Source organism: Carassius auratus, chromosome 38 (genome assembly GCF_003368295.1).
Source record: "Carassius auratus strain Wakin chromosome 38, ASM336829v1, whole genome shotgun sequence".
NCBI lineage: Eukaryota > Metazoa > Chordata > Actinopteri > Cypriniformes > Cyprinidae > Carassius > Carassius auratus.
In genome coordinates this window covers 1,828,940-1,842,819 of record NC_039280.1, presented here as the reverse complement: position 1 = coordinate 1,842,819, position 13,880 = coordinate 1,828,940, and the positions used below count along the sequence as shown (strand labels likewise).

General features: G+C 35.6%; 1 protein-coding gene across 4 annotated transcripts in view; it reads right to left on the bottom strand.

Annotated features, from left to right (window-relative positions):
* The window catches only part of lyst (lysosomal trafficking regulator), an 82,016-nt gene that overhangs the window by 28,450 nt on the left and 39,686 nt on the right, over nucleotides 1–13,880 (bottom strand). For all 4 annotated transcript variants that reach the window (XM_026223410.1, XM_026223409.1, XM_026223408.1 and 1 more), the window contains 11 exons: nucleotides 12,040–12,266; nucleotides 11,552–11,618; nucleotides 10,853–10,962; nucleotides 9,383–9,749; nucleotides 8,205–8,361; nucleotides 5,758–5,931; nucleotides 5,496–5,656; nucleotides 3,984–4,174; nucleotides 3,313–3,561; nucleotides 1,449–1,622; nucleotides 68–217 (listed from right to left, as the gene is read on the bottom strand). In XM_026223410.1, coding sequence (XP_026079195.1) covers nucleotides 68–217; nucleotides 1,449–1,622; nucleotides 3,313–3,561; nucleotides 3,984–4,174; nucleotides 5,496–5,656; nucleotides 5,758–5,931; nucleotides 8,205–8,361; nucleotides 9,383–9,749; nucleotides 10,853–10,962; nucleotides 11,552–11,618; nucleotides 12,040–12,266 — 2,027 coding nt within the window. The remainder of the gene's footprint in view (nucleotides 1–67; nucleotides 218–1,448; nucleotides 1,623–3,312; nucleotides 3,562–3,983; nucleotides 4,175–5,495; nucleotides 5,657–5,757; nucleotides 5,932–8,204; nucleotides 8,362–9,382; nucleotides 9,750–10,852; nucleotides 10,963–11,551; nucleotides 11,619–12,039; nucleotides 12,267–13,880) is intronic.

The following is a 13,880-nucleotide window of genomic DNA, read 5'->3' as shown; positions in this document are numbered from 1 at the left end:
GTTAGCTCTCTATAAAAATAACCCCTTCTTACACAATATATGTTCTCACTGGAATGAGAGTGTGTACCTGGGCTTTGGCCCATATCTTCCAGTCCAGAAGTATTTCAGACAGCAGTCTGAGATCTTGCAGCACCACAGTGGATTCAGCCTCCAGATGAAACTGTCCGTCTTCTCCGATCGTCAGGATTGAGCCGCTGCAGCAGCCGTCCAGCAGCGTCTGGTTCACCATAAGCACACAGAAACATATTAGCCGCGCTGTACCCTAAAATCAAACTCTAGTGCAATTCAAAAGGCTAAAACGGAGTGAGTATTTTTCAGACGGATTAATCTGATGCATTTCAGAAAACAAGAATATACTGAGAGAGGGACAGAGCAGTCTCTGTGTCAGTCTCCATTACCAGTAACAACCAGCAGGGTGCACTGTTTAGTCCAACAGCAGCACAAGCACACAGGTTTATTACAGTTCACTAACACTCAATCAATCAAAAAACAGTTTCACTTGAAATAAGTGTTCCTGTGGCTCAGTGGAAGAGCAATGCGTTAGCAGCGCAAAAGGTTGTGGGTTCCAGAGAACACATGTTAGGTAGAAAATGTTAGCATGAATGCACTGCAAGTCGCTCTGGATAAAAGCGTCGACTAAATTCATAAATTTAATTTATTTTAAATAAAACTAAATAAGTTAACCAAAATAAATAATTATTAAATACATTTAATTAAGTTAATTAAATATAAAAAACCTAATTTTATTTCAGTACTACAATAAAATTAAGTACTAAAAATGTAATTCTAAATAAAATAAAAAAACAAACTAAATATAAGAAAAAATATAAGACAAATATTTTTAAAATAATACTTTGTTTTAAGCTAGTTGCCACGGCAACATTTAAATTTTTTTTATTTTGCATTTAAGAATTGTTTTAACAATAAAATTAAACAAATTAATTTATATATAAATATAAATGAATAAAAATAATATATAATTGAAAATGTTTACAAAAACTACACTGGTATTTCAATGATACTGAAATACTGGAGCTGGTGATATACAGGTGCATCTCAAAATATTAGAATATCACAGAAAAGTTTTTGTAATTTAATAAAAAAAAGCAAACTTTCTTATATTCTAGATTCATTGCACACAAACAATGAATCTAGAGCATCAGTATCTTTTTCCCACAAAAAAAAAGAAGAAAAAAAAACTTTTTTGGTTTGTGTGCAATGAATCCAGAATACAAAAAAAGATTGCTTTTTTTGAGTAAAATTACAAAAAATAAAAAACTTTTATTTTTTATACTTTGCATTTTTAGGATTCTCTGACAAAATAAAAAGCACAATAAAATATTGTGATATTTTATATCCATAAACATATGGTGAATATCTAATGCATCAGTCAGATCATCACACAATGAAAGGTTTTTGGCTAATTAATGACACCTGATAAAACTGACCTTGAGAATGTGGAATCCCACGATGCACTTGGGCTTGATGAGAACCTGGTGAATCATGGAATAGCCGTGGTAACACTCCATCTCGTGAGTGCGGTGCTGGTTGTTCTTGACCAGAGACAGCAGCAGCTCCAGCGCCTGAGCTTGAGTTCTCTCACAGTCGCTCAACTCCACCGCCTACGAGAACAGACAGATTCAGTCTTCCTGCTGCTAAAATCACGGTGTGTGATACACATCACATTGTGTGAATGAAGTGGGCTGTGAATGTGTCTAGATCACAGTGTTATAACACACAGAACACAGGAAGTCTCAGCAAACAACACTTGATTAATAGAACTGCCTGCAAAACAAACATAATGTAACGCCAAAATACCTCAACTAGATCCATCTGCACCAAATCATTTCATCATTTAATAAATGTCAGCTATTTGGCATCATACCCAAAGTAGAGCATCTGCTGCTATTTGAATTAACACATTTTTTGTCTCATGGTGCATCCTTGTAAACTTCTAAAGGTTTTCAACATTCATGCTTTAGTTAATGCCAATCATTTTTTTTACTTGAAATTATGGAGGTTACACCACACATTTTATGATTCTATGCTGAAAATAAGTGTCAAAAGAACAGTATTTATTTGAAACAGAAATCTTTTGCCCGTACTGTCTGTCACTTTTGATCAATTTAATGCATCCTTGCTGAATAAAAGTGAATTTTTCTTACTGACCCCAAACTGTTGAACGGTAAAAAGAAAGACTGAAGATACCATCACGGGAGACTTTAAAACATAATATTTCAATTTACTTTCAAACATGATGGTTTTGATTTAAAAGCACGGCAAACAGATACAGTCAGAGCTTCTATGAATCCGCATTCAAAAGTTCACAAAAATTGAACTAAAAAAAAACCTCTATATGACCTTTAAAGGGGCCTGCACTCATTACCATTGAGACATTTTAACTAAAGTATGTTACAGACTATTCATGAAGACCCTAAAGACTCAATGTGACCCTGCAGCACAAAACCAGTCTTAGAAATGTATGCATCATCTGAAAGCTGAATAAATTATCTCTCCATTGACGTATGGTTTATTAGGAGGACAATATTTGGCCGAGATACAACTATTTGAAAATCTGGAATCTGAGGGAGCAAAAAAATCTAAATATTGAGAAAATTATGTTTAAAGTTGTCCAAATGAATTTTTAGCAATTAATATTACTAATCAAGACTGGGGTTTGGTATATTTACAGTAGGAAATTTACTAAATATCTTCATGGAACATGATCTTTACTTTTTATCCTTATGATTTTTGGCATAAAATAAAAATCTATAATTTTGACCCATACAAAGGACCCATACTTTTGTGCTGCAGAGTTACATATCAACTAGTGGAAAATGGGCATCCGATGACCCCTTTAAGTGAAATTAAATAAAATATAGAAAATAATTAAATATAGAAAAGTGCAATCTTATTTTATGTCAGCTAGTTGGCAAAGGTGAAATTTCTTATTTATGACAAAAAAACAAAAACAAAAAAAAAAGTCATTTATAAAATCTACACAGACATACTTAAACAAAACAAATCACTCAAACACTAAAATTAAAGTGAAAAAAATATATATATACATTATTTAAAATAAAACTATTATAATACATCAATGGTGCAAAAATAATGAAATACAAATAAATGTTTTAATAAAAACCTCATCATATCTCTGTTAACATATTGCAACAAATACTGTTTTACTGTCTTTGTCTTTTTTAAATGTCTCCTGTTGAAAAGCATCAATAAAAGATCTCATGAGCATTGCGTGTTTGTGTGTAGTAAAGCAGAAGAACACATTCCTGGTCTCCACAGACAAACACATACCCGAGCGAACAGGAAGACAAACGTGCCGGTGCCTCCGATCTTGTGCAGGACGCTGTGAAGGCCGAGAGCCTGGCAGGGCATCATGGTCCTGAGGAAAGGAGGCTCCAGGATGGAGCTCTGGACCTCTTTGGCACTGAAGGGCCGCTGGGAAGCCACCGCTGACTTGGCCTGGCCCTTCAGACGGATCACCGGCTCATATATGGTGTAGAGAGACGGCGTGCTGGGGGCATACACCACTGCTAAACTCTCCTGAAAAAACAGATTTTCTTATTTTCTTGTTTTAGGTTCAATAAACTCTGACTATTATTTCATATATCAAGGCTGTTCTTGAGGTGTAATATCACATGGGCATGTTATTTACAGGCTTCTTTAGATAATTGTGTACAATGCTTTATATTAGCATATGAAAAGCTGGAACAGCATGTAGACTCGTGAAATCACCGGTAATTAATATTAATAAAGTGAAGTGAATAAAACTGCACAGAAGAAAAACAACAACACTTAAGCAGGTAATGATGCTAAAATGGAAAATAATGTTGCCTGCTTTCCAGTGGCAGTAAAGGAGATTAGCAAGCTAGTTAACCATTTCACTGCCGGAGACATTTGTATAAAACTCATCTGATTGAAAAGTGACATTTATTAAATTCATATTCTCAGGTGTGGTGGCTTACAATAAGAGGTGTGATGTCGACGTCTGTATTGCTCATGAGGAGCTCTCGTATCTGCTCACACTGAAGACCCTCCTGTGTCACGTACTTGGACAGTGTCCTGTGAGGCTTGCCGTACTTGCAGGGCATGATGGAGGTGAGGTCAGGACCGCTGGCATACAGGTAAAACGCCTCCGCTGTGTCGATTCTGGAGCCTGAAACAACCAATAACACACTTACTTCAGCATGCCATTTTTCATTTTTGAAAATGTTATAAAAACATAGTCTAACCTTGGGAAAAATATCACTGTTTATTACTGTTTACTGAATTGTTGGATAGAAATGAAATTATTAAATATCTTCTGTATTGTTTTAATGAAAATAGAGTGAAAAAAATGCCTGGATTAATTTAAATGTCTGCATTTTGTTTTACATAAATATTGAAAAATGAATGAATATTTATGTTTAAATGTTTTAAGATTGTTGTTGTTAAATGTATTTTTAGCTTTCCTTTTATTTATTTTAGTATTTTTAGTAACGATACAATGTGCTTTTGTCACTTTTACTATTTTATTAATATTGCTATTGAGACAATTTTTTTACAGTAATTAATGCTAGTGCACCAATTTAAAAATAACATTTATATTAGTTGGTAAGGCAACATTTCTAATTTTTGTTTAAAGTTTTTTAATCTAACGTTTATTTATATTGTAATTTTCCCCGCTTCATTTCAATTAACAAATATGTTTCTAATAGTTATAATAGTTTATAGTTTATTTGCCATATCAGCTTCACAGACAGTTACATGGCAGATATAGATTTTTTTTAAATACATACAAACATTTTCTAAAATTTTATATATATATATATATATATATATATATTTTTATAAGTACAAATATTGATTAAATCATTAAAACATGTCTTTGACCATATTACAAAAAGTTTTCAAAATAAGTTAGTCCTGATAAGAACTCAAACAATTGGGCAGCCCAAAAACATATTAGTGCAACGTTATTTACATCTATAGCCAAAATCTAAAATATGTGACTTTACAAAAGCCTCAACGATATCAGACAATTAAGAATGATACTAAAGCATGTGGAGGATGAATAACTGTGACCTAAAGCTAATAAACGAATAAACAAAGTAAAAAAAACACATTGAGGACGGCACACATTAGAGAGATTCCCAGGTTGGGAGCAGCTGGACTGGAGCCATTCTTGACCGATTAATAGCAACAGAAGGGTCTTCTGTTCAGAAAAGTGTGTAGTGTGCAGGGAATGTGAAGAATCTGTGGCTCACACACAGAAACCTCCACGTTACCAACAACATCACTTCAATACTTCTGTCAATTCACTGATTTTCCTATTGTTTATTTTAAATATTATTCATAAATATTTATTTACCCTGTTTTTAGTGCTTCAACTTAAACTTCAGTTAGCTGCTGAGGCAAGATTTTTAATTTTCCATTAAGTTAAAATTTTTTATCTAATGTTTATTTTCATCTGTCTTTGATTGGAACTGTTTTCATACCATTGAAGAGCAGCAGCGTGCCCATATCCCAGCGTGCACTTGGGCTGGCCTGCTCCTCTGAGGGGTGCTGATAGTGTCCGAGCATACAGTAGGTCTTATTACTGTCTGATGACAAACTGGACTTCCTGGGCAGAGTGAAGTCTAGCGAGACGTCACACTTCCTGTATGTGGCAAAGGAAGGCTTGAGTAAAACATGATTCTGACTGCTTGAGGAACTGATGTCTGTAGCCCTGGTTGAACTGCCTCTTTAAAACAGACTCACCGAATGCCGCCCACCCAGAGGGTCAGCTGACCGTGGATGTTCTTCTTGCCCTCGGGCTGCTGTGAGTATGTGAGAGCTAAGTGCTGCCACCTGCCTGCTGTCAGCACACCGTCTCCAGACTCCGCCTGGGCCAGCAGACCCGCCTTCATCTCGTCGTTTGGGTCGATGCAGATCCTGAACTCACAAATCAAGAGCCACTTTACTAATACAGCACGGAAAACATTTACTTTTGTGGCTTGTGCAAGGAAATGATCCCAACTTAGCACAAATAATCTATCCATGAGCACACACAGTACAATCACATCTCCAAGCCAGTATTTTCCTTCACTGTTCTGAATTAGATTTTAGTTACATTTTCAGTTTTAATTATAATTTGAATTACATTTATAGTAATTGTATCATTATTTTTAAATATTACTATTCAAGTTCATTTATTTTTTGTTTCAGATTATTTTTCAGTTAGTATTAGTAAATGGAATGGAAATCTAAAAAAGTGAGATTTTATTTTTGCAAATTTTTTATGAATTAGTTTTTATTTTATTTTATTTTTTACTATTTTAGGTTTATGTTTATTTCAGTTTTAGTTAATGTTCTAGTTATGTTGGAAAAGAGAAGCCAAAATCTAAAATATATAACTTTTCACCCAACACAAAACAGCATTCACAACCTGTTTTCTTTTCAAAACACGATTAAATAAATTTTTCCATAAGAACTTGATTAGATGGTCTAAAGTGGATTTTATACAAGAATGGAGTGACTTTGCAGAGGAACATATACTGGCCTTATGAAACACCACTGTCATCCACTTAAGGCCATCCTTAAAAATATTTTGGTTTGCAGTAACAGTAAAACATTTTTAAAAAAAAGGGTCGGCAGGTAGGTCTATATTTTTTTTTCAAGTTTCAATGTAAAAAAAAAAGTACAATTTTGGTGACGGTGATGTCGTAGGTATGAATTTAAACAAATTTGCATATCGGGACATCACTGACTGGGTCTCCAACCCATCCCTTCGGGCGCATCATTGCAAACCTCATTTTGATGCAGGCTATATAGACCAAAAACATGTTTATTGCATGAATTTCAGGTGAGAAGAAAAAAAAATGAGGTACTGTTAAGCCCGTTCACACCAAGCACGATAACTATAAAGATAACGATAAAGATATAGTTCTAAAAATCGTTCTCAGTATTAAAGAATAGCAGAGTCCACACTACAACTATAACGATAAAGGCATAGAGAAACGGTATCGTTGGAATCACCTTCAGAAATATTTTTTTCCAGCTGATGAACGATACAAACATTCACCTCCAATCAGAATCCACCCTGCTATAATGAGCTCGAGGATTTAAAGCGGTAGACGCACGTGTGCTCAGAATAAACAGACCATATCGTTCGCTGGTGTGGACGCTAATATCGTTATCTTTATAGTTATCGTTCTTGGTGTGAACGGGGCTTTATACTGTTTTACTTGCATCCACCGCTAGGTGTCAATGCAACCTACAAATGAGAGACCATTTACTTTGCTTTCTTGAGTTGTCACTTTGAAAGAAATCCTGTTTGATTTGAGAGACTAGTGTTTATTGAATCGTTTGTAAAATCCATTTTGCTAGATGCATTTTATACAGCAAATAACACCAAATATAGAATGAATTGAATGTAAAGATTTAATATATTGGTAAAGACCAATATTTCTGATGATTTATTGGCGTGAAGTTACGTGCACAATGACAAACAGGAGTGCAACATTCTCGAAAAACAATAAGCAGAGTGGACTGCCATAATGCAAAACATTTACTGCAGGCTTCAACATGGCTGTGTTTATGATTAGAAATGTCAACAACAACAAAATCGCATAAGGAGGCGATTCAAGCCCGAATCTGTATCTGTATGCATGAGACTGTCTGAATACCGGCAGAATTCACATTTCTGTTGTAAAAAGAGAAATAATGTGCAGAAGTATTATTTACTTCTGTGTCCGCAGTTGCAGTTGCTGTGTGACGCGTGCTCCAAAAAAAAAAAATCCATCATTACCAAGCGCAAAACGTTGACTCTGACAGTGAATGAGATGAAGCGAACGCACAGGTCATGGTGTGACATCCGTGTAAACATAGATGACGTCACTGGGTTTTTTAAAGAAAGAACGTAGCCTTCGTTAGTATGTAGGCCAAGGCAATTTATATATTTAAAATACTTACTTAAATATAATTAATAATATTTTATTGCTTTTGTATTATTTGTTTGAAGAGTAAAAAAAAATTTGGTCGGTCTTAACGTACAACCGGCAAATCGGTCAAACTAAAAGCAAAAATAAAAATACTAAATTTGAGTCGGTCATAATTGACAGGGTCGGTCGGGTTATGGCAAACAACAATATTTTTAAGGATGGCCTTAGAGGAGTCTTTTTGAGGCCGAAATGTACTTGGTGCAACTTTAGGGTTTTGGCGCTCACCTGAAGGTAAAGGCTCTGGTGGAGATGTTCATCCACACCTGAAGCATCAGTGCCTTAGAGCCCATGGAGAGGACATGAAGGAGACATCTGTCTGTCTGCTGCTCTGAGACATGAGCGGGAGCATGCAGGACCTCCCCTGCCAGAGACACCGCCTCTTCTGCAACACACAACCAAACTCATCAAACCTAGCACATTTAGTGTGATCTGATGATGTTCAGGTTTCTGTGTTCTTATGCTTAACTAAACCTATTCAAAAAACATTTTTTCAGTAACTAAATTAAAAACTAAATAAATACATGAAAAACTTAAAATCATAAATTAAAAATCTGCCTAGGCAACTAACTGAAATAAATATATGTTTAAGCACTAAAATTAATAAAACTAAAATAAAAAAATAAAAAATCTAATCAAATAATACAAAATAATAATAATAAATCACAACAGTAGAGAACATGCATTAATGATTAAATAAAACAAACATCATATGAAAAACTATACCTTAAAATAAAAAAGTTGCCTTAGTAACTAACTGGAATAAATAAGTTAAAGTTGAAGTAATAAAATGACTTAAACCTAAATAAAAACAATTTAATTATAAATTATAAATAATGACAATTATAAAAGCACATAACAACATTACTAAACTCAAACTAAAACTGTTACAAATTGTCCATAATTGAAATAAAGCTTAAATCTAGCAAACACAAAAAAAGAAAAAAGAATTAACTGCTTCCTTAGCAACTACCTAAAGTAAATAAAATGTAAGCTTAAGTATTAAAATTACTACAACTGAAATAAAACAGAACAATAAAAAGAACAAAAAATAAAAAAAATTAAAAAGAACAATATTACAAAAACAATTACATTATATATAAACTGAATATACAAAATGACAAAAATAAAATAATAAAAAATATATATATTCTTTCCTTTATTGCTGGACGATAAATGTGCAAAATATGATCTTTTTTGTGCAGCTTGTCAGTGAACAACAGCTCTGTGTAGTTAATACTGCTCCATGTGAAAGCGTGCAGGTGATTTACCACTGATTACAGAACCGGCTTCACTGATAAGATGCGCATTAAATATCACATGTGATTCATCGTGCAGCCATAATAAATACTATTATATAAAAAAACACTAATCGGCATTAGACACATATAGAAAGCTGCTCCTACCCTTCTTGTAACGGCCGTCCTCATCCTTCCCGGCTCGTACCCACAGTGAGGCGCTGAAGCCACTGGCCATGTGAGGCCAGCAGTTCTGTCCCATCAGAGGCAGGTGGAAGGGTGCTGTATGCCAGGGAGAGCTGCGCAGATGACCGGGTCTGCTCAGGTCTGCTTCACCACGACCCAGGGGTAATTTACCTCTCAGAAGAGTGTTTACTCCACCCTTACCACCAGCCGTCCCATGAGCCCTCATCCCAGGGGAGGAGCTCAAACCAGGGACCCCTGCACTGGGGATCATGGGAAAGGACATGAAGTAGAGCGGCTCTGTGTCTGCATTAGCCTCCACAATCTGAAGCAAGCCTCTCAGCAAGATCTCCTACAGATGATGGAGACAAAATGAAGATTTCTGCATTCCACAAAGAAAATATTAGTGTTTTTTCTTCCGTGTCTCACACACAAGCGCAACTTTAGCACTTTATTTACCAACTTTCAGACCCTTTTAGTGGCTTTATTCCAATACATACTGACAAACTTAGCGACTGTTTTGGATAAACTTTAGCTATCATTCAGTTTTTAAGTTGCGATTAATCACAAGTTTATTCATGACGATCATGCAATTAATAATGAATTCATGTTTTAATCGATTGACAGCCCTAATATATATATACATATAAACACACATAACCCTGTATACTGGGCGGCAAATCAGCATATTATAATGATCTCTGAAGGATCACATGACACTGGAGTAATTATGTTGAAAATTCACCTTTACATCACAGGAATAAATTACATTTTACAATATATTAAAATAATACAAAGTTATTTTAGATAATACAAATATTTCACACTATTACTATTTTTACTGTATATTTAATAAAATAAATGCAGCCTTGGTGAGGAGAACTCGAACAGCAATCAAAACTAAAATGTGCTCAACATAATATCTTCACAAATATGACCTACTGACCGGTTTTGTGAAATTCACACACTGGTGAAGTCTTTTTCTTTCGCCTGGTACAATGAAAGTGTTCTGAGCACTAAAGACCGTGTGTGTTTCTAGTTAGAGACTTGTGACTCCCTATGGGCCTTTATTAACACGATGGTGTGAAAAGCACATTTCACAGGGCCATTAGCAATACTCCATGGTTGAGCATAAATGAAGGAAACACAGTGCAGTATGTTAAATGTTGAATATACAACAGGATAAACAACTAGCGAAGTGACTAGGTGATCACTGAGATCATTATTTTAGAACTTCATATGTAGATTTATTCTTCATCTTCAATCTACAGTATGCCAAAGCCACATAGTATTGAGGCAATAGCAGTGGAAGACTAGCAATCAAAAACTGGCGAGGAGCATAAAGAAAAACTTGAACAAAGACAAAGATAATGAATTTCTATCAGTGTTGACACACTTAAGGTTGGCATTAGTAAAAGCACACCTCATTTAAATGCTAGGTGAGGTTGCACTTACAGTGGGCGGAGTCTTCTCCAGGAAGAGGCGTGTCAATAGGGCGAGTTCCTCCGATGTCATCCTGTCACTCACCATGGCAACAAGCAGCTCCATCAGTATTGTCTGGCATTCTGCATAGAGCAATCAGTGTTTAAGGCTAATTAACATGACTCAGCATGATCAGCAAAATGAAAATAAAAATTGTCTCCATTAAATTAAAATGGACAATTCCTTTATTTTCTTCTCTTTTTTTTATATTGCAGTATTATTAATATTATCATCATAAATTGTACTATAAATCTTTTATCTGTGCAACTCATTATTTTTTTTTTTTTTATGTATGTGCCCTCTTTATTAAAAACATTAACTTCCCAATAATCTCAACTACATATATAAAATCATTAAAAAGATGTACTTCTTTTTTTTATATATAAATATTTTTTATAAAATGCATTTACATTTCTAACAATATTTATATATCAAAAGAAATATATGTATATTTTAAAAATCTGTATAAATAATTTTTATTTGTTGTACTGCCTTCCATTAAATTTGTGTTTTTTGTTTTTTTTTAATTCATTGTATTGCAGCATATTTTGTGAAAACCGTTGGGAATAATGCAAAATATGATTAAACAAAAAAATTTAAACCAAAAAATCTGGGCACATTGCAGTGATAATTAGAGGAAATGTGCATAATTTAAGTATAAACAATATAGACCTTTATAGGAGGCATCTGATTGGCTGAGAATGTTCTGAAATCCAGTGAGAATAGCTTTCACACCACCCTGACAAGAGAAAAAGAGCATGATGGGTCACATTTCTTCATAAATACAGTAAAGATGATTTAATCCAGTGCTCCAGAGTGAGCAAACCATTAGTGACAAGTGGACAAAGCAACAATACATCACAATACTTCATAGAACCTATAAAAATCATAAAGAGCTTTCGAAATGCAGTTTTTCTAGAGTTAAAAGAACAAAAAATCTCAAATTCTCAAAGGTTTGCATAATATCATCTTGCTCCTGCTACACAGATTCTTTGGTTTCAAGTATACGCTTTCAACTGGTTTCTGGAACAAAACCTTTTACCAGATGAAGGTAGGTAACATAGACAAAAGGTTTTCTGGAATAAGATATGTCACTGTTTAGCATTAATATGTAATCGCATACATGAATAAATCAGTTTGGCATGAGATAAGGGTCTGACCTGCTGGTAGAGCAGCGCTGCGTTGTTGTGGTGGCCTTTCACGGCTCCTAACAGACTCTGCAAAACATGGCCCAAAACCTCCAGGTCCGGAGAGCCGCTGGCTAACAGCTGTAGCTCCATCGAGCAGATCTCCGGGAACAGCAGACGGCCGCTGCCCGAGCCCTGAGGCACTCCTGCCATTCCTAACGTACATTCCCCTGATGAGACTCTAGCCTCCACCTTTATCCCTGTCACAGGAAGACAGAAGACAGACTATAAACAACACAATGATAATAATATAAGAACTGGTGGTGCTGCAAGAGTGCACACAGAAGGACTGAGGAGCAAGTGCTGAATGTACAGAGGCTGCTCACAGGGAAATGAATTAAGCTGATGGAGGTACCACACACCGCAGAACACACATGATTTAACTGTGGACAACCCTGCAGCTCCTACACAAGATCTGGGTGATTTTCATTAATGAAGTTCTGCCGCACACACACACACACACACACACACACACTCACACACACACACTCACACACACACACACACACACACACACACACACACACACACACACACACACACACACACACACACACACATATATAAACACACGTGCACATGCACACACACAGAGCACTCCCTTACAAACAGACATTGACAGACAGAAAAGTAGAAAGATAGACAGATAGTTAACAGAAAGATATAACAATCGATTGATAGACAGAAAAAGAGAATGTTAAAAAGGCAATGGAACAATAGATAAACCAGCGGTTCTAAAAGTATACATTTAAAGGTCTGAATCTGAATTCCTAACGATGTCAAAAAGTCCAGAATAATTATTACACAACTTGTTTTTTATAAACATGCTTATAATGCTTATATATTTTCAGTTTTGAGATTTGAATATTCTTTTTTTTTTTAATACCTGGCATCCACCACAAAACGGTTCTCATTGACTCTTTTTTACTATTGGTTCGGTTCGAAGACCTGTCAGATATGGTTACGGTTGTATATCCACATGGGCCTGGTACGGTTCAGCACGATTACAAACCGTATCCGTGCTGACTGGCCTTGATTGGCACGGAATAAAACGGTTGAGCAAAGAGAGCCGTTCAGCCCAATAGTGGAAAGCGGCTTATGAACCGCCCATGAGTGAACGTCATGATTCAGTTCATCTGGAAGAGAAGATGAAAATGCTGAAGACCTCAGCTGTAAGGGAGCACTTTAAATTGAGTGAGGACAAACACAGGCAGTGTGCCAGATATGCAATTTGAAACTGGTTTACCACAACAGCAGAAAATACTTGCGAATACGGCAGTCATAAAAAAAAAACATGCAGCAGCCCAGCCTAATAATAATTTGTCTATATTAAAGTATCGCTCATAACCAGGTGTTGATTACTACTAGGACCAGCCCTAGTCTAAATGAATGAAATAACAGCATTGTCACATCAGTAGATTAACAGAAATGATTCATCAGATGCTGAAATCAAACTCCACTAGCTAGACCGCAGTTGTTTTTCACTTTCACACTCAGACTGCAAACACAAACACGGGACTCTTGCCATTCCAAGCTTTGCCTTCAGTTCCCTACTTTATAAATGAGATCAACTACAGGTCCTCGTGCGAAACCGAGTGATCTTACAAAATAAAGCACAAAACTGTGTATGTAATTGACTGGTCAAAAGCTGCAGTCACAAGACATAGCAGAAGAAAACAATGACACCATTCTCAGCGCCAGAGAGCCAGCGCTGCATGTGACTAGAGAACAGGATCACGTAACGCTTGACCAGACGTTCACTCGCTCTACCTGACACTAACCGGCTCAGACCGGCTACCACTTTCTAGATCATT